The sequence below is a fragment of the Alosa sapidissima genome, chromosome 9, assembly GCF_018492685.1.
Source record: "Alosa sapidissima isolate fAloSap1 chromosome 9, fAloSap1.pri, whole genome shotgun sequence".
Classification (NCBI taxonomy): domain Eukaryota; kingdom Metazoa; phylum Chordata; class Actinopteri; order Clupeiformes; family Clupeidae; genus Alosa; species Alosa sapidissima.
Genome location: NC_055965.1, coordinates 27,168,504 through 27,189,703, shown reverse-complemented (window position 1 = coordinate 27,189,703; position 21,200 = coordinate 27,168,504). Strand labels below are relative to the sequence as shown.

The window sequence follows — 21,200 nt, the reverse complement described above, 5'->3', positions numbered from 1 at the left end:
TAATGAATTATGACCGGTTGACGGGCGGGTGCGGGTATCATTATAGCAGCATGACGGAAAAGCAGCATGTCGGAATAGCAGCATGTCGGACGAAAAGCTTGTCAGAGTGGCAGCATGTAACCATTTTAACAAATACCCTAGCATATTGCTGCTTTCCAGACAGCCTGTAAGTTGCAACTTTAAGTCACGACTCACGACTTAGTAGCGTTCCAGGCAAAGACACGACAAGTCACGACAGACCCTTCTGGTGCTCATGTTTAAGTGTGTGTGACGTCAACAACGGTAACTGGGAGTACAACGATCTGGTACGAGTTCACGGGTAGTATGTTACTGGTTTGACTTCCGTTCAAGGGCACTTTCACGGGTAGAAGGTTGTGATAAGACGGGTTTTGGGTTGCCTAGAACGAGCCATTAGTCTACAAGACAAGGGGATGGAGCATCACCTGTCACATGTCAGTTATCAGCACATACTGTACAGTACTGTCAAGGCCTAGCATAAACGACTAACACACAGTCAACCAAATGACTAACCCAATGATGATAGCCTGCATGGAAATATTACCAACTTAACTAGGCTTTCAAAGAGAGTTATTCTCTACAGTGAATAAGTTTCCAACACGTATCACAAGTTAAAGAGACAGAGAGAGAGAGAAAGATGTTGAATAAACATGATGGCAGTATACATAAGTTATATGCCATGCATGTCTAGAATCTAGACACTAGATAACATTAATGTAGATACATTTGCTGTGTAGTAGTATAATGTATTATAGAAAGACAATCTGCTGTATTGGTGTATTGGTTGTATTAGTTGAAACACAGCCCATAATCACTTCCCAATCAAACAGTATCAGATTTCTTATTCGTAATATAAATTCAAATTCTTAATATAAATAACTATGTCAGCATAGCATGTCACAACACAAAAGGACACTATGGCACAATTCAACTCTGTTGAGTATAAAAGTACAGTAAGCACGCTACCATATATCATGTTATTACATACCTATATTGTATGGTCAAATGGACTTAGAGGACCAAGACCTATTGAAATATGAAGAAATGTAGATGTCATGAGAATGATGTCTGCTATTAGAGGAGGGTTTCTGTTTGTGGTTTGTATAATGAGATAAAAATACTGAGGGAAAAGTTGACCAGAGGTTCCTGTAAAAGGCAGAGAGAGAAGAACAGTTTAAACCACATGCCTGCTAGCAGTTTCAGCCATTTCTGTAGCGCACTGGGTTGGAACAGAGTTGCTGAAAAACACCAGTCTACGGTAACACTTTCTAGATTACTAAAGATTACGATTATAGTATGCTTTATATATGTCTATATCCTCAAGTTTAAAGCTGTGCACAAGTAAAAAAAAAAACATTTCTAGAATGATCTCTAAAAGCAATAGAATGAAAATTGCTAAGCACATCATGTTGCCAGTGGTTTGACATAAAGGAAAACTCACAGATCTCCATTTCTTGAGGTCACCGAGTATCGTTACGAAAAATAAAAAAACGGTACTACTTGAGATGCTGCTGCCAGCAGTTATAGTAGCCAGGCAGCTACAGTGCTACACTCTGGGGTCATGGTTTGAAAAATGTTGACTTCTCCTGTGTAACATAGGCAATGTGCGATTAGTGAATTTAGGCATGCTCTCTTTTCACAATTTGCTTTAAGGGAGTTAAACGTTTGACAGACGCTAGAATAAGGCCAGGGGCTGCATCTTTTGTACTTCCTTCTCTCTCTCTCTCTCTCTCTCTCTCTCTCTCTCTCTCGCTGCTTGTAAGTTTCTACTGCTATATTTATCACCCTACAATGGCCTGGTATACCAACAAAGAAAGGAAGTATGTAGGCTATAGGTGTGTCTAGACAGGGCAGTTTTGTTCTCCATGAGAGTGTTCTGTACTGAGAGTCAGTGGTCTCTGAGACACAAATACTGCCCAACACCAGCATCCATGGTTGTCTTCCCACTTTCATGGGCTCTTCTTGTAAGTCAGGACTACCATACCCAAACGATTCGATGCAGCAGAGTGTATTCTGTGAGTTCAGACAACTTTGAGGTTTGGATGTACTGATAACACTAAATAACATCCAACTTTTTTGCATCAAATCTAAATGATCTGCAACAGTGTATCAAAGTCTACAGTATGTGTGTCACAGTGTGTGACTCTCTACCTCAGCTTTTTTGGCTCTAAAATGACTTGTACGCCTTGGGCCCACACCCAAGTGCTCACACCCTCATCTGTTATCGCTACTGAGAGGAAACCATAAAGGGAACTGTTGTTGGTGAGCGTGCTCAGTGTCGCCATAGCAACAATTTGGAGGTGAGAAAAGCTTACACAAGCTAGATGATGTCTAATAATAATAATAATAATAATAATAATAAGCTTTATTTGTATAGCACCTTTCATACACAGAATGCAGCTCAAAGTGCTTTACATTTGAAGCATGTAACACAATAATAGTCAGTCATTATCAATCACTTTTCTTCATTATCAATCACTTTTCTTCATTGCTGGGGCCATTTATGATCCACTCAGCAACATATCAAAAATATAAAAAATAACATGTCATAAGACTGGCAGCCTTAACCCTCTTACCCCCCACAAGCACGCCATATGGCAACTGTGGCAAGGAAAAACTCCCATATTCCAGGAAGAAACCTTGAGCAGAACCTGACTTAATAGGGGGAGCCCATCTGCTTCTGGCTGGCAGTGCCCTCCAATAGTAGCAGATGTAGAATAATCTGAAAAAGTAGTCTACAGGATAAGATGAGTTAACTAAAAGCTTTCCTGTACAGGTATGTTTTCAGATCTTTTTTAAAAATATTTACTGAACTCGTCTGCTTGATGTACAGAGGCAGGGTGTTCCATAGTTTGGGGGCATAATGGATAAACGCAGCTTCTCCACTTTGCTTGTGGAGCACTTTGGGTACGATTAAAAGATTAGAATTTGATGATCTAAGTTTCCTTTGTGGTTGATACGATATTAAAAGCTCAGAGATATATGAAGGTGCTATGCCATTCAGAGCTTTGTAGGTAATTAACATAACCTTAAAATCAATTCTATAGGAAATAGGGAGCCAGTGCAGTTCAGCCAACACAGGGGTGATGTGTTCTCTCTTCTTGGTCTTAGTTAAAAGTCTAGCCGCAGAGTTCTGTATGAGTGCCAATGTCTAAGATACACATGGTTGGAGTTCTACTGCCATCTGTCATTTGGGGACAACTAGCTTGATCCTCTGCCCAAGCCCAAGGACAACGTAATTCAAGTATACTTTTATATCACACTTATTTTATGTATTGAAGTTTTTTAGTATAATTGATTTGTAAATAACAAATTTAAATTCTGAGTGGGCAAGCCCAATCTTCGGTACTTATTACCATTTTAAAGATATGAAAGTATGTTGCCTCCCTGCAATCTAAATGTATAACAGATGCCGGTTCTTCTTCTGTTGTTAGTGTTTTGCAGGTCTCAATGTTAAGGATCATGCAACATACACCAGTTGTGTTTCTGCTTCTCTTGCACATCCTTTGTGCTTATCAAGGAAAAGGAGGTTAGAAAACACTGTGTTTGTATTTGTATATAATTATATTACAATACAACTCTTGACTATGGCTTATGCCTTACATTAACACTGCATTGAAATGTCTTATGAAAATGATTGTGTTTTTAGTGTACACACAAAACTAAACTAACCGTACAAATATATCTGTGTTGGTCCTGAGCACAGAAAACTGACTCGGCTTGTTGCTTTTTGGCAACGTTGTTCTCATCCACTAGTGGTATGATACCAGCTATCACAGCCATACCAGTTTGCTGTTTACCACCCACCCCTTTATGGCAATGATAGATATCTGACTCTGTCCTTAATATGACCGCCGCACAGCGAAGCCAGATTTCAGATTTTTCAAAGTCAGATTTTTTTTTTTTCTTTTTCGCATGCCTAATTTTTGTCAAGGATTCCCAGGACACTGAAAGACCGGGACACTGAAAGACTGGGGTACACAAAACTTGGTGGGCATGTAGCCCCACAAGGATAGCATGAAACCATTGTATTTCGTTTTGATCTGTAGTCCCCCCGATGGACTGGATCCCTCCGAAAGGAGGCTGAATAACTAAAGTGCTACTGATGGCTAGTACAAATAGAATCTGTCTTGACTGGATCATGTGCTGTCATTCATTTTCAGGTACCACATCTCATAAATGGGAGGTCAAATTCACCAGTCACCATTTCTGTGCTGTGACTGGATCATCAGTGGTCATGCCCTGCTCATTCACCCATCCTATTGGTGTCATCGTCACCAAGGTCTACTGGCGCTACCGACCTGACCATAATAAAATATTCACAGACATCACAGCAGATAAGAATCCTAAATACAAAGGACGTATACAATACTTTTGGAACAAGAACAAGAACAAGACGAACTGCACATTCAAATTGAGCAAGTTGATGATGTCAGACAACGGAGAGTATTTTGCTAGAATTGAAACAAAAGATTCTAAAGAGAAGTGGCTGAGTGGACCTAACGTCACTTTGTCTGTTGAAGGTAGTGTGGACCTGGCAAACTGACATAACTTTGTCTTTATTCATAAGTTTGACAATCTAACAATGAACTATCAGTATATGTCAGAAATGTTTGCCATCATATTCAGGTTAGAAATTGTGTACCACAGACTTGTAATGTTTTCATACATTTCACTGACTTAATTATTATTATTGATGACTGATTGCTATAATGTTGCAGAACTTTCTGTTGGGATTCCTGAACCAGTGATGGAGGACAACGACGTGACACTGAGTTGCAACAACATATGCTCTTCAAAAGACATCCCCTCAGTAATATGGAAAAAGAACGGACAGGATTTACATGTCAAACAGAAACACCACAATGAACTCATCTTTCAGAGTGTCAGTACTGGGGAGGAGGGCAACTACTCTTGTGCACTGAAACACAATGAAGACCATCCATCCAAACCAGTGGAGCTTAATGTCATGTGTAAGTAATAGACATGTACAGGGCCTGTGTGATAAAGGGAAATGAAAGGGTATTTTTAAAGACATATTTCCATTTTATGTCGTCTTTTGTTTCCAAGTCCCTCCAAGGGTCCCGTCTGTCTCTGTCAGTCCTGCTAGTGAGACACTAGAGGGCGCTTCAGTGACTCTGACTCTCAGTGACTCTGGCTACTCGAGCTATGGAGATCTGTGAATATTTGAATTCAGCACCCTCAAATTGTGTGAAATAGCCCCTTTACCGACTTTTCCTCAAATTTGCCAACAGGACTTTTTCTAAATGTTTGTTAGCTCTCTGCTCTCCCTCTAAAAGACATATTTCCATTTTATGTCATCTTTTATTTCCAAGTCTCTCCAAGGGTCCCGTCTGTCTCTGTCAGTCCTGCTAGTCAGACACTAGAGGGCGCTTCAGTGACTCTGACCTGCAGCAGTGATGCCAACCCACCAGTGGAGAGCTACACCTGGTTTAATCGCAATGGCTCAATAGTTTCCAAGCTGGACACTGGAAAGTATTACAACATAGGGAATGTCAGCTCTGAACACACTGGAGATTACTACTGTGAGGCCAAGAACCTATACGGGGCCTCCAATTCTACTGCTTTTCACCTGGATGTTCACTGTGAGTACTTTGTTTACTTTCTATCTATGCATACTGTATGTACCCTGTTTTACATGGAGAATATAATTTCTACTGGCTGAAATGGCAACCTGGCTGCTTTAGCTGTTGGCTGCAGCAACTCGAGCTATGGAGATCTATGTAAAACAAAATGCTGGAATTCTTCTTAGTAGGTTTATCCTAAGTTATATCTATATATTTGGGCAGCCGTGGCCCACTGGTTAGCACTCTGGACTTGTAACCGGAGGGTTGCCGGTTCGAGCCCCGACCAGTGGGCTGCGGCTGAAGTGCCCTTGAGCAAGGCCTCAAGTCCCTTCACTGCTCCCCGAGCGCTGCCGTTGTAGCAGGCAGCTCACTGCGCCGGGATTAGTGTGTGCTTCACCTCACTGTGTGTTCACTGTGTGCTGTTTGTGTTTCACTAAATCACCAATTGGGTTAAATGCAGCGACCAAATTTCCCTCACGGGATCAAAAAAGTATATGTACTTATACTTATATATATAAGTTACAGATGCTCCCAGAAAACTGTCAGCGTCTCCAAATCACTCTGGTGAAATAGCAGAGGGCAGTTCAGTGACTCTGACCTGCAGCAGTGATGCCAACCCACCAGTGGAGAACTACACCTGGTACAGAAGGACCGCAGCTGAAACAGTGCGTGTGGGTACAGGAGAGAGAATCAACTTCAATCTGACCCCAGACAGAGCTGGACTATATCACTGTGAGGCCCACAATAGTGTTGGATCCCTGAATTCCACTGGAGTTGAAGTTATTTGGTCTGGTACGTTGTACCCAGATATCTGCATGTAATGTCATCACCTGTGCACCACACACCATACCATTGTTTTTGCATTTTGTAGCACTTGAGACTTGCTGTTTTGACAAATTGGTCTTTATGATTATTCTAGGCTTCGGTTGGAAGACAACCACTCTCTTGTCATCTTTAGGTTTTCTCATAATCCTCGCCATGCTCATAGGCTTCGTGTTTTGGAGGTGAAGAACATTATTTGTCTTTTACTTTTACTTACTTTTACTTCTGTAGAGAAGTTCAGACACTTTGAGTTACACAAGTAAACTACTCCTGATCCTTTCTCATGGTCTCTCTGTTCATATAGGAGGAAGAAAGCAACGCCAAGTAGCAACTCCAGCAGCTCTGATAATAACACACAAGTAAGCACAATTTGACAGGGCATTCATTAGTGTGCACTGGGCTGATTTTATATTTAAGATCCTTTCATCATACAGTAGCTACACCACAAAGAGATTAAACTAGCTTGTTGCCCTTTTACCCCTTAATGATGTTTTATAAACAAAGTTCGGGTGGAGCCTTCGGGATGATTGACAGCAATTAACTCACCCACTGCCGCCGCAGGGTAGGCCTATTTAAGCCGACCTCCTTTTCCATACATCACACGCTCCGACGTTCGCGAAATCATTCAGTCTGCGTATTGTTCGCATTGACAAGACAGCTCTCATGGAACTGGAAATCCACCCAGCGCCAGCAAGGCGTTGACCCTACCCACTGGACAGTGGCTCGCATCCGCAGCACTCTCCATTCCCGCGGCATCGCGTTCCGTATGTCGGATAGGAAGTTCCATCTCCTCCGCCTTCTAACGCAGTCGGATAACCCGGTCTTTTCGCCCTCCCGCTCCCTCACTTTGTTTTCCTCCCCAGACCAGGAAGCAAGCTGCTCCTTCTGGCATCCCGACGCGGTTCCTTCCGCCGGCCATTCAGCCGGACGAAGCACACACCACCAGCCACCTCGCGAACCGGGCACGCCGACAGCACTTTCCGGCACCACACGCTTCAGAGCGTATCATTCCGCTGCTTCAGCCACAGCCACTGCCACGTCAGCGGCTCAGGCCCATTCCCGCCGCATCTCCGCCGTATTTCCGGGTCCAACCCCACTTCTCCAGACGGCCCCGGTAGCGACAGCGTCGCTACTCCCCCCACTCCTTCTTTCCCTCCCCCATCCACCTCCCCTAGCCAGGACTCGGTCCAGGCCTGCCCCACCTCCAGTCGTTCCGACGACTGCTCCCTCCCTCCCCCCTCTCCCCCCTCCCCTTTCCATTCCGGGAGCCACGTCTGTACAGCACGCCTCAACTCACGAAGCGTCAGCTCGAAGAGTCACCTCACTAGCTCCCCATCTCTCTTATGAGTTAGCGAGCACCTGGTCTCAGTCGGCGCCGATAGCGACAGCGTCGCTACTCCCCCCTAACCCTCTTTCCTTCCCCGTCCCACTTCCCGCGACCCTGTCCCAGGTTGCTCCCCTTCCGGTCGCGTCAGCGACCGCTCCCTCCCTCCCCCCTTTTCTCCCTTCCCATCTCTTCCCCGGCTCCGCGCTAGACCAGCCCGCAGCAGCGGGTCATCAGCACTCAGCGAGTGCTTCGGACCACGACGTCCCGTTCCGGCAGCAAAACTATTCTTTAGCCACAGCACAGGCCCTGCCACCGCCTCCTCACGCTGCAGCATTCGAACCACCACCCGTCACAGCGTCCACCAGGAACCTCATCTTGTCAGGTGCAGACGTAGACCTTTCTACCATTCTTCCCTCCCTTCCTATTCCCTCTCATAACCGGGATCTAGTTTGCGGCGAACTGGGTTTTTCTCAAAAAAAAAAAAAAAAAAAAAAATTCTGGCCCAGCATCAAAACCCTGTCATTTCCCGAGTTCACCGTAGCTTTTACCAACTACACAGAAGTCGTCTGTTTCGTGTTCTCCAGTCGACGCAAATGACTAAGCTAAATGACTCCCTGGCCATCATCGCCGGCCTAGCCGTATCCTACGGTGGAGCTCATTTTCATACGTAGGCTACCACCGGCTGTTTTCAGCAAAATGCGCTGCCAGAGTCGGCCTCTGGAACTAAAACCCCTACTGGGGCGCGCTCGATATGGAGCTCCATAACCGCGTTTTCCTAGGACTTAAGCCATCTTGTCCCCTCTGCAATAGCCCCAGTCACGGCGCGGTCGAGTGTCCACTAGTCAACTCATTCCCCAGGGCCGCCCTTTCATCTCGCATCTCCTAAACTGCGCTCAGCAACCCCATCTCTCGAAGACGTCGTATCTCTAGATGCCCAGTGTCTGGCCGATATCAAACTCTGGAGGATGTTTTAGACGAATGGAATGGTCTGTGCATGTTCTACGACGACTGCCAATCATCTCCAGAAGAGCTCCAGTTGTACACCGACGCAGCCCCCTCAACAGGCTTCGGAGGCTTTTTCAAAGGGCGCTGGTTTGCATCCCCGTGGCCACTAGAGTTCAGAGAGCTAACAACTGGAAACAAATCGTCAGCCGTGTTCGAACTCTACCCCGTAGCCATCACGGCCCTACCTGGGGGAATGAGTGGACCTCCAAGAGTGTGATAATCCACAGCGACAACGAAGCCGTAGTGCACGTCATTAATAACTCGAGCTCAAAATCGCCTGCGCTTTCCCCTCTTATTAGGCGTCTAATCTGGATAGCAGCCAGCTACCAGCTTATTATAAGAGCCGCGCACGTCCCCGGTTGCCACAATGGAATTGCTGACACTCTCTCTCGTCTTAAATTCCAGAGATTCAGAAGCTCGGCTCCAGAGGCGGACCCGTACCCTACTCCACTCCCCAGCTTTTCGGAGACTATCTTCCCATAAACCACCCCATCAGCTATCTTCAGCCCATCACGGCCGACCTAGCCCTTCAAGCCCTCGCACCCAGGACCATGCAGTCCTACTGGACTGCTTGGTCGTGCTTCAAACAGTTCCACGCAAAGCACTCACTACCATTTCCCAGTTTCGATGCAGTCACCATATCATCATTTATCACCTACGCCCACACTTCACTCGGGATCAAAGTTCTTCCATTAGAGTCTACCTAGCTGGCATTCATTTCTTCTACAAACGCCCCCACGGCTCCGAATGCACCTTCTCCGACACCAGGATAGGCTTGTTAATTGAAGGTATCCGTAGGCAACATCCAGTCCCCCAAGACTCCCGCCTTCCCATTACCTCAAGCATTCTCGCCACCCGCCTCGCTACCCTTCGCAAAGGGTCATGTCACCGCATTCCGATTCCACCATCTCCGTTATGTTTCTACTGGCCTTTTTGGGCTGCTGAGATGTAGCGAGTTTACATGCCCTTCGTCTCTCTTCATTCGCGATGTCCACCCGTGCATCGCAGATCTAGAGCAGCTAGACCAAGACACCATTCGATTTACCATCAAACAGAGTAAAACCGATCAGTCCCGAAAAGGACACTCCATATCCATTTAACTCCGCCTCAGATCTTCAGCCTTTCCAATACCTATCTCACTACATCTCATATCGGTCAGCTCAAGCTTCGTCTACTAGCCCGCCCTTCGTGTCAGACGAAGGGCTACCCATCACTCGCCACAGATTCCAGACACTCTTAAAAAACCATTCTAGTCAAATCTGGTTTTCCCGCGGATCGCTACTCCGCACACTCCTTCAGGATAGGAGCTGCCACAACAGCTGCGCTCAACGGCTTATCGGAGCAACACATTAAAATACTGGGCCGTTGGTCCTCGGATGCCTACCAGTCTTACATCCGCTCCAATCTAGCGGATTTACGACTCGCTCAGCAAGCACTTATGTAGTTGGTAGCGGCCTTTCTCTGTGATCTTTTGGGGTGCAAGCGGTCATCGCTCTATCACGATATCCGCTCCAGGCACTCCAGGACCACGGACAGCTACCTTGCCAAACACGCACTTCTCCCATACATTCTAGTCTAGCTGAAGCAATCATATAGAAGGGCGAACTAGTGAAATGATGTTTTATAAACAAAGTTCGGGTGGAGCCTTCGGGATGATTGACAGCAATTAACTCACCCACTGCCGCCGCAGGGTAGGCCTATTTAAGCCGACCTCCTTTTCCATACGTCACACGCTCCGACGTTCGCGAAATCATCCCCCCTCCTCCCCCTACTCCTCCATTTCACCAATTGCCCTGTTACTCATCCTCCTTACACAGGGGGGTGCAAGCGGTCATCGCTCTATCGTGATATCCGCTCCAGGCACTCCAGGACCACGGACAGCTACCTTGCCAAACACGCACTTCTCCCATACATTCTAGTCTAGCTGATGCAATCATATAGAAGGGCGAACTAGTGAACAGTAATTTAACCCCATATTGCCATTGGGTGGCTCCACTAATATGTATGACACATTCTCCATCTCCATTCTCCTTGGGCCTCTGACCCTGTTCAGTATGTGGACGTGAGCTCCAGAGGACAGCAGGGGCCCCTCCACTCTACAGACCAGAAACTGGAGCAGGAGGAGGAGGAGGGGTATGCAACAGTCAAAAACACCACCCAACCTGACACAGTTTACCAGAACCTGAACCCCAGCACCACCCAACCTGATTTAGTTTACCAGAGCCTCAACCCCAACACCATCCAACCTGATGCAGTCTACCAGAGTCTGAACCCCAACACCACCCAACCTGATGCAGTTTACCAGAGCCTGAACCCCAGCACCACCCAATCTGATGCAGTTTACCAGAGCCTGGACCCCAACACCACCCAATCTGATGTAGTTTACCAAAGCCTGAATCCCAACACCACCCAACCTGACAGATTACTAGCCTGAACCCCAGCACCACCCAACCTGATGCAGTTTACCAAAGACTGAAGACAAATTCTAATTCTACATCTAAGTGAAATCAATGTGATTTTTTGTTATTAGAACTGGTGTATGATAAACAGCATTTCACTCCAGTATGTACTTTTGGGAATACAACTTTTGTTTTTAGATGTTTACAAAGCCTGACTATCTAAAATGTTTTTGTTTTATTCCATAGTCTGGTTATATTGTGTGGTTATATTGTTGTATTATTATTTTTGATCTAAACTTTCATTTTTGGAAATGGTTGAAGTTAATGCTTGTCCATGTTATTAGCATTCTTGTATAGCTTGGTGAGAAGGTGGAGTTGTGTATACGTATCCACTCAAATGTCTAAATAAAAACCTCAATTAAAATTCACAAGTTCAGCATTTCTTTTTTTGTTATTTTAATGGACTAACTTGTCCTCTGAATCCACCACAGCAATTCAGAATGTGTTTCAATACATTATTATTTATGTTACCATTTCAAATAGAGGTGTAGGCTACTTTGCGTTGTTAGGTTTGTGAAAAGCCATGGGACATTCATTAAAGGTCCTTCAAAACAATTAATGATGGAAAGGTTAAAATGTAGTCGGGGACAAGTGTTGGGAGCCATGTGGAGTTGAGTCAGACTCTTAGTTCTGTTTTGTCTATTTCACGTTAACAGCTGAAACAGCTGTGGTCACTGAATCGATGGGTAATCGCGTCGCCAGCAGTGTGTGTACAGTAGTAAAGCTAAATAAATATAACCACACCTGGGTGGGCACATGCCAATATAGTTTCAACAGGTACAACACCACTGAATCATGACTACTACACTCAAGATCAGTGTTGTAATGTAACGGAGTACAAATACTTCGTTACTGTACTTAAGTAGAAATTTCACGTATCTGTACTTTACTTTGCTATTTAAATTTATGTCAACTTTCACTTTTACTCCACTACATTTCCTAGATAAAATGTATAATTTTACTCCGTTATATTTCCACTAAGCATCTTTGTTACTCGTTACTAAAACATCAAATTACAAAAAATGTGTGCGACTGCAATAAGGGAGGTTTGGCGAATCACTGCCCCTAGATTGCATTACGCAGCAGCAGATCAACCAGTCGACCGCTGAAAAGTGATGAGCCCTGAAGGAGAAATTTTGGATTACTAACATTTTTATGTATTAGAAGTGATTATTAATAATTTTACATGTATTAGGAATGAATACTAATTTACATTTATTACATAGAAGTGATTGACATTTCATTTTCTTATATATATTCTTTGTATGCTTTCTATACATTCAATACTGTGCATCAACTTTGCTTTGTCTGTCATTTGTTCTCTTCATGTCATGATTTTCTAATAAAGGTCATGCGACCCCTTTTGTCACGAGTTAAGGGTATTCTGCCTTAGGCAGTAATATTAGGAATATCCCGACAGGAACTAGACTATGGCAAGAGAATGCTGAAGGATGTATATGTATTGTATTGACCAATTATCTACTTACTTGGAGTAGCCCCATGACTTGCGTATGGCGCATGGATCACATGCTATGTCCAAGAAGTGTATACAGTATGCATTGTTGTATTTCTGTATGTATGAGGATTTTTTGGAAACGACCATTGTACTCATGTGATTTGTATTACCAATGTAATTAACATGTATAAGATGGGGCTTCGCCCTAGAGAACTTTGAGTTGTGTTACTGGAACATGCTGTTGCTAGTGACCTGCTCCCGGTATCGTGAATAAACCTGCAGTGGTTCCTCACACCTGAGTGTTGCCTGGATATTTTTGACCACAGCCCGAAATTAGTGATAAGGAGGCCATGACTACAGGGACAAGTAGAGAGGATAAATTAAAGTTATTTAATGTAAGAAAGAGCAATTACCCTGCATGATAAACCTATATGCCTTGTTTGCTCAGAAGAGGGTGTAGTAGGCTAAAGGAGTAGGCTAAATCACCAAACAACAATATAGCCTACCCATGCAAAAAACATGTAGCCTAAACATTAGTTCAATATGCCTCTTTGTGGAAGCATGGGATAGGCTACATTTCAAAGGCTTTCTTTCTTTCTTTCTGTTTTTGTTAACTTGTGGAATAGTGGAATATTTTTTGTTAACTTCTCAGTTGAAGTGAATTATTATATAACCTTTACACATTTGTTGAACCATGGTACTAATAAAAACTACAGTATAGTAAGAGCTGAAATGTTGCTTCATTTATCCAATTTCCACCACTATCGAAAACGTGGGCCGGTCTATGGCCTGAAACTTCCGGGCACTGAATTCTGGCAACTTTGAAAACCAGCTTCTTTTGAAGATGAACAGACACCTTTTCAATTTCAACTAATGACTGGCATATTAGTAGCTGCTGGACATAGGTGGCCTGTGTGTGTGTGTGTGTGTGTGTGAGAGAGTGAGATGGTGACCTGGGGAGTAAGCCCTAGAAATGCTCATACCACATGACCAAAATGTTCTCCCTACCAGCAGGTAATTTTTTTTGGAATGAAGTTATTTATTTTTCATTTTTACCTGAATTTCATGCCATCCTCTAGGTGGCAGTGTTCAGTCATCATCGATGGTACACAGTGCCATGGTGACTGAAAGTCCACAATGGAGGCGCTGTGGTCAAAAGAGGTGCTAAAGGAAGTGCTGTGGTCAAATACTTTTTATATGCTTTATATGCTTATATACTTTTTTATATGTTTGCGATCTGACATGCACAAATATCAATATTTAACTGTGGTCAAATATTAGGTCTTACAATGCCATGACAATGGATATTACATTCACATTGTTATTGCTATTATTCATCATAGTTTGGTTTATGATAGTATATCACAACACAGCTGGACAATAAAGGCACAATTCAATACATCTGTTACACATAATGCACGATCCTTCATGTAAAGTGACATAATGCTCATTTTTGTCCCTTAATAGAGAAGAGTTTGTGCACCTCTCGTCTATGTGTAGCACGCCATGGAGTCTATAAGTGTGATGACCTGATGTGGGTTTGGTTGGTGATAGCAATCTTCACACCTCTATGGCTGCAGTGAGAGAGAGAGAGAGAGAGAGAGAGAGAGAGAGAGAGAGAGAGAGAGAGAGAGAGAGAGAGAGAGAGAGAGAGACAGAGAGAGAGGGAGAGAGACAAAAAGAGACAGAGAGAGAGAGAGATGTTGAATAAACATGATGGCCGTATACATAAGTTATATACCATGCATGTCTAGAATCTAGAGACTAGATAACATTAATGTAGATACATTTGCTGTGTAGTAGTATAATGTATTATAGAAAGACAATCTGCTGTATTGGTGTATTGGTTGTATTAGTTGAAACACAGCCCATAATCACTTCCCAATCAAACAGTATCAGATTTCTTATTCTTAATATAAATTCAAATTCTTAACATAAATAACTATGTCAGCATAGCATGTCACAACACAAAAGGACACTATGGCACAATTCAACTCTGTTGAGTATAAAAGTACAGTAAGCACGCTACCATATATCATGTTATTACATACCTATATTGTATGGTCAAATGGACTTAGAGGACCAAGACCTATTGAAATATGAAGAAATTTAGATGTCATGAGAATGATGTCTGCTATTAGAGGAGGGTTTCTGTTTGTGGTTTGTATAATGAGATAAAAATACTGAGGGAAAAGTTGACCAGAGGTTCCTGTAAAAGGCAGAGAGAGAAGAACAGTTTAAACCACATGCCTGCTAGCAGTTTCAGCCATTTCTGTAGCGCACTGGGTTGGAACAGAGTTGCTGAAAAACACCAGTCTACGGTAACACTTTCTAGATTACTAAAGATTACGATTATAGTATGCTTTATATATGTCTATATCCTCAAGTTTAAAGCTGTGCACAAGTAAAAAAAAAAACATTTCTAGAATGATCTCTAAAAGCAATAGAATGACAATTGCTAAGCACATCATGTTGCCAGTGGTTTGACATGTTAAAGGAAAACTCACAGATCTCCATTTCTTGAGGTCACCGAGTATCGTTACGAAAAATAAAAAAACGGTACTACTTGAGATGCTGCTGCCAGCAGTTATAGTAGCCAGGCAGCTACAGTGCTACACTCTGGGGTCATGGTTTGAAAAATGTTGACTTCTCCTGTGTAACATAGGCAATGTGTGATTAGTGAATTTAGGCATGCTCTCTTTTCACAATTTGCTTTAAGGGAGTTAAACGTTTGACAGACGATAGAATAAGGCCAGGGGCTGCATCTTTTGTACTTCCTTTTCTCTCTCTCTCTCTTTCTCTCTCTCTCTCTCGCTGCTTGTAAGTTTCTACTGCTACAGTATATTTATCACCCTACAATGGCCTGGTATACCAACAAAGAAAGGAAGTATGTAGGCTATAGGTGTGTCTAGACAGGGCAGTTTTGTTCTCCATGAGTGTTCTGTACTGAGAGTCAGTGGTCTCTGAGACACAAATACTGCCCAACACCAGCATCCATGGTTGTCTTCCCACTTTCATGGGCTCTTCTTGTAAGTCAGGACTACCATACCCAAACGATTCGATGCAGCAGAGTGTATTCTGTGAGTTCAGACAACTTTGAGGTTTGGATGTACTGATAACACTAAATAACATCCAACTTTTTTGCATCAAATCTAAATGATCTGCAACAGTGTATCAAAGTCTACAGTATGTGTGTCACAGTGTGTGACTCTCTACCTCAGCTTTTTTGGCTCTAAAATGACTTGTACGCCTTGGGCCCACACCCAAGTGCTCACACCCTCATCTGTTATCACTACTGAGAGGAAACCATAAAGGGAACTGTTGTTGGTGAGCGTGCTCAGTGTCACCATAGCAACAATTTGGAGGTGAGAAAAGCTTACACAAGCTAGATGATGTCTAATAATAATAATAATAATAAGCTTTATTTGTATAGCACCTTTCATACACAGAATGCAGCTCAAAGTGCTTTACATTTGAAGCATGTAACACAATAATAGTCAGTCATTATCAATCACTTTTCTTCATTATCAATCACTTTTCTTCATTGCTGGGGCCATTTATGATCCACTCAGCAACATATCAAAAATATAAAAAATAACATGTCATAAGACTGGCAGCCTTAACCCTCTTACCCCCCACAAGCATGCCATATGGCAACTGTGGCAAGGAAAAACTCCCATATTCCAGGAAGAAACCTTGAGCAGAACCTGACTTAATAGGGGGAGCCCATCTGCTTCTGGCTGGCAGTGCCCTCCAATAGTAGCAGATGTAGAATAATCTGAAAAAGTAGTCTACAGGATAAGATGAGTTAACTAAAAGCTTTCCTGTACAGGTATGTTTTCAGATCTTTTTTAAAAATATTTACTGAACTCGCCTGCTTGATGTACAGAGGCAGGGTGTTCCATAGTTTGGGGGCATAATGGATAAACGCAGCTTCTCCACTTTGCTTGTGGAGGACTTTGGGTACGATTAAAAGATTAGAATTTGATGATCTAAGTTTCCTTTGTGGTTGATACGATATTAAAAGCTCAGAGATATATGAAGGTGCTATGCCATTCAGAGCTTTGTAGGTAATTAACATAACCTTAAAATCAATTATATAGGAAATAGGGAGCCAGTGCAGTTCAGCCAACACAGGGGTGATGTGTTCTCTCTTCTTGGTCTTAGTTAAAAGTCTAGCCGCAAAGTTCTGTATGAATGCCAATGTCTAAGATACACATGGTTGGAGTTCTACTGCCATCTGTCATTTGGGGACAACTAGCTTGATCCTCTGCCCAAGCCCAAGGACAACGTAATTCAAGTATACTTTTATATCACACTTATTTTATGTATTGAAGTTTTTTAGTATAATTGATTTGTAAATAACAAATTTAAATTCTGAGTGGGCAAGCCCAATCTTCGGTACTTATTACCATTTTAAAGATATGAAAGTATGTTGCCTCCCTGCAATCTAAATGTATAACAGAGGCCGGTTCTTCTTCTGTTGTTAATGTTTTGCAGGTCTCAATGTCAAGGATCATGCAACATACACCAGTTGTGTTTCTGCTTCTCTTGCACATCCTTTGTGCTTATCAAGGAAAAGGAGGTTAGAAAACACTGTGTTTGTATTTGTATATAATTATATTACAATACAACTCTTGACTATGGCTTATGACTTACATTAACACTGCATTGAAATGTCTTATGAAAATGATTGTGTTTTTAGTGTACACACAAAACTAAACTAACCATACAAATATATCTGTGTTGGTCCTGAGCACAGAAAACTGACTCGGCTTGTTGCTTTTTGGCAACGTTGTTCTCATCCACTAGTGGTATGATACCAGCTATCACAGCCATACCAGTTTGCTGTTTACCACCCACCCCTTTATGGCAATGATAGATATCTGACTCTGTCCTTAATATGACCGCCGCACAGCGAAGCTAGATTTCAGATTTTTCGAAGTCAGATTTTATTTTTTTTATTTTTCGCATGCCTAATTTTTGTCAAGGATTCCCAGGACACTGAAAGACCGGGACACTGGAAGACTGGGGTACACAAAACTTGGTGGGCATGTAGCCCCACAAGGATAGCATGAAACCATTGTATTTCGTTTGTATCTGTAGTCCCCCCGATGGACTGGACCCTCCGAAAGGAGGCTGAATAACTAAGGTGCTACTGATGGCTAGTACAAATAGAATCTGTCTTGACTGGATCATGTGCTGTCATTCATTTTCAGGTACCACATCTCATAAATGGGAGGTCAAATTCACCAGTCACCATTTCTGTGCTGTGACTGGATCATCAGTGGTCATGCCCTGCTCATTCACCCATCCTATTGGTCTCATGGTCACCAAGGTCTACTGGCGCTACCGACCTGACCATAATAAAATATTCACAGACATCACAGCGGATAAGAATCCTAAATACAAAGGACGTATACAATACTTTTGGAACAAGAACAAGAACGAGACGAACTGCACATTCAAATTGAGCAAGTTGATGATGTCAGACAATGGAGAGTATTTTACACGGATTGAAACAAAATATTCTAAAGAGAAGTGGCTGAGTGGATCTAAGGTCACTTTGTCTGTTAAAGGTAGTGTGGACCTGGCAAACTGACATAACTTTGTCTTTATTCATAAGTTTGACAATCTAACAATGAACTATCAGTATATGTCAGAAATGTTTGCCATCATATTCAGGTTAGAAATTGTGTACCACAGACTTGTAATGTTTTCATACATTTCACTGACTTAATTATTATTATTGATGACTGATTGCTATAATGTTGCAGAACTTTCTGTTGGGATTCCTGAACCAGTGATGGAGGACAACAACGTGACACTGAGTTGCAACAACATATGCTCTTCAAAAGACATCCCCTCAGTAATATGGAAAAAGAACGGACAGGATTTACATGTCAAACAGAAACACCAGAATGAACTCATCTTTCAGAGTGTCAGTACTGGGGATGAGGGCAACTACTCTTGTGCACTGAAACACAATGAAGACCATCCATCCAAACCAGTGGAGCTTAATGTCATGTGTAAGTAATAGACATGTACAGGGCCTGTGTGATAAAGGGAAATGAAAGGGTATTTTTAAAGACATATTTCCATTTTATGTCGTCTTTTGTTTCCAAGTCCCTCCAAGGGTCCCGTCTGTCTCTGTCAGTCCTGCTAGTGAGACACTAGAGGGCGCTTCAGTGACTCTGACTCTCAGTGACTCTGGCTACTCGAGCTATGGAGATCTGTGAATATTTGAATTCAGCACCCTCAAATTGTGTGAAATAGCCCCTTTACCGACTTTTCCTCAAATTTGCCAACAGGACTTTTTCTAAATGTTTGTTAGCTCTCTGCTCTCCCTCTAAAAGACATATTTCCATTTTATGTCATCTTTTATTTCCAAGTCTCTCCAAGGGTCCCGTCTGTCTCTGTCAGTCCTGCTAGTGAGACACTAGAGGGCGCTTCAGTGACTCTGACCTGCAGCAGTGATGCCAACCCACCAGTGGAGAACTACACCTGGTACAGGAGGACCGCAGCTAAAACAGTGCGTGTGGGTACAGGAGAGAGAATCAACTTCAATCTGACCTCAGACAGGGCTGGACTGTACCACTGTGAGGCCCACAATAGTGTTGGATCCCTGAATTCCACTGGAGTTGAAGTTATTTGGTCTGGTACGTTGTACCCAGATATCTGCATGTAATGTCATCACCTGTGCACCACACACCATACCATTGTTTTTGCATTTTGTAGCACTTGAGACTTGCTGTTTTGACAAATTGGTCTTTCTGATTATTCTAGGCTTCGGTTGGAAGACAACCACTCTCTTGTCATCTTTAGGTTTTCTCATAATCCTCGCCATGCTCATAGGCTTCGTGTTTTGGAGGTGAAGAACATTATTTGTCTTTTACTTTTACTTACTTTTACTTCTGTAGAGAAGTTCAGACACTTTGAGTTACACAAGTAATCTACTCCTGATCCTTTCTCATGGTCTCTCTGTTCATATAGGAGGAAGAAAGCAACGCCAAGTAGCAACTCCAGCAGCTCTGATAATAACACACAAGTAAGCACAATTTGACAGGGCATTCATTAGTGTGCACTGGGCTGATTTTATATTTAAGATACTTTCATCATAGCTACACCACAAAGAGATTAAACTAGCTTGTTGCCCTTTTACCCCTTACAGTAATTTAACCCCATATTGCCATTGGGTGGCTCCACTAATATGTATGACACATTCTCCATCTCCATTCTCCTTGGGCCTCTGACCCTGTTCAGTATGTGGACGTGAGCTCCAGAGGACAGCAGGGGCCCCTCCACTCTACAGACCAGAAACTGGAGCAGGAGGAGGAGGAGGGGTATGCAACAGTCAAAAACACCACCCAACCTGACACAGATTACCAGAACCTGAACCCCAGCACCACCCAACCTGATTTAGTTTACCAGAGCCTCAACCCCAACACCATCCAACCTGATGCAGTCTACCAGAGTCTGAACCCCAACACCACCCAACCTGATGCAGTTTACCAGAGCCTGAACCCCAGCACCACCCAATCTGATGCAGTTTACCAGAGCCTGGACCCCAACACCACCCAAACTGACAGATTACTAGCCTGAACCCCAGCACCACCCAACCTGATGCAGTTTACCAAAGACTGAAGACAAATTCTAATTCTACATCTAAGTGAAATCAATGTGATTTTTTGTTATTAGAACTGGTGTATGATAAACAGCATTTCACTCCAGTATGTACTTTTGGGAATACAACTTTTGTTTTTAGATGTTTACAAAGCCTGACTATCTAAAATGTTTTTGTTTTATTCCATAGTCTGGTTATATTGTGTGGTTATATTGTTGTATTATTATTTTTGATCTAAACTTTCATTTTTGGAAATGGTTGAAGTTAATGCTTGTCCATGTTATTAGCATTCTTGTATAGCTTGGTGAGAAGGTGGAGTTGTGTATACGTATCCACTCAAATGTCTAAATAAAAACCTCAATTAAAATTCACAAGTACAGCATTTCTTTTTTTGTTATTTTAATGGACTAACTTGTCCTCTGAATCCACCACAGCAATTCAGAATGTGTTTCAATACATTATTATTTATGTTACCATTTCAAATAGAGGTGTAGGCTACTTTACGTTGTTAGGTTTGTGAAAAGCCATGGGACATTCATTAAAGGTCCTTCAAAACAATTAATGATGGAAAGGCTAAAATGTAGTCGGGGACAAGTGTTGGGAGCCCTGTGGAGTTGAGTCAGACTCTTAGTTCTGTTTTGTCTATTTCACGTTAACAGCTGAAACAGCTGTGGTCACTGAATCGATGGGTAATCGCGTCGCCAGCAGTGTGTGTACAGTAGTAAAGCTAAATAAATACAGTATAACCACACCTGGGTAGGCACATGCCAATATAGTTTCAACAGGTACAACACCACTGAATCATGACTACTACACTCAAGATCAGTGTTGTAATGTAACGGAGTACAAATACTTCGTTACTGTACTTAAGTAGAAATTTCACGTATCTGTACTTTACTTT

At 42.8% G+C, this 21,200-nt stretch overlaps 1 protein-coding gene across 1 annotated transcript; it reads left to right on the top strand.

Annotated features, from left to right (window-relative positions):
* Positions 1 to 1,231: 1,231 nt before the first annotated feature.
* LOC121718509 (B-cell receptor CD22-like) lies at positions 1,232 to 20,646 on the top strand. The gene is made up of 16 exons (XM_042103520.1): positions 1,232 to 1,276; positions 3,463 to 3,547; positions 4,182 to 4,541; positions 4,740 to 4,991; positions 5,355 to 5,624; positions 6,132 to 6,398; positions 6,526 to 6,610; positions 6,733 to 6,787; positions 10,814 to 10,893; positions 17,190 to 17,260; positions 17,895 to 18,254; positions 18,453 to 18,704; positions 19,068 to 19,334; positions 19,462 to 19,546; positions 19,669 to 19,723; positions 19,939 to 20,646. Exons 2-16 carry the CDS (start codon positions 3,469 to 3,471, stop codon positions 20,275 to 20,277), a joined length of 2,877 nt encoding a protein of 958 aa, XP_041959454.1. The 5' UTR covers positions 1,232 to 1,276; positions 3,463 to 3,468; the 3' UTR covers positions 20,278 to 20,646.
* The last annotated feature ends 554 nt before the right edge of the window (positions 20,647 to 21,200 follow it).

Bases quoted from the DNA above. Each gene is read 5' to 3' on its own strand.
- LOC121718509 (XM_042103520.1), top strand. From the start codon at position 3,469: ATGTTAAGGATCATGCAACATACACCAGTTGTGTTTCTGCTTCTCTTG. The intron at 18,255-18,452 runs GTAGTGTGGACC...ATAATGTTGCAG, and splicing joins GGTCACTTTGTCTGTTAAAG to AACTTTCTGTTGGGATTCCT. The intron at 18,705-19,067 runs GTAAGTAATAGA...TTTATTTCCAAG, and splicing joins AGTGGAGCTTAATGTCATGT to TCTCTCCAAGGGTCCCGTCT.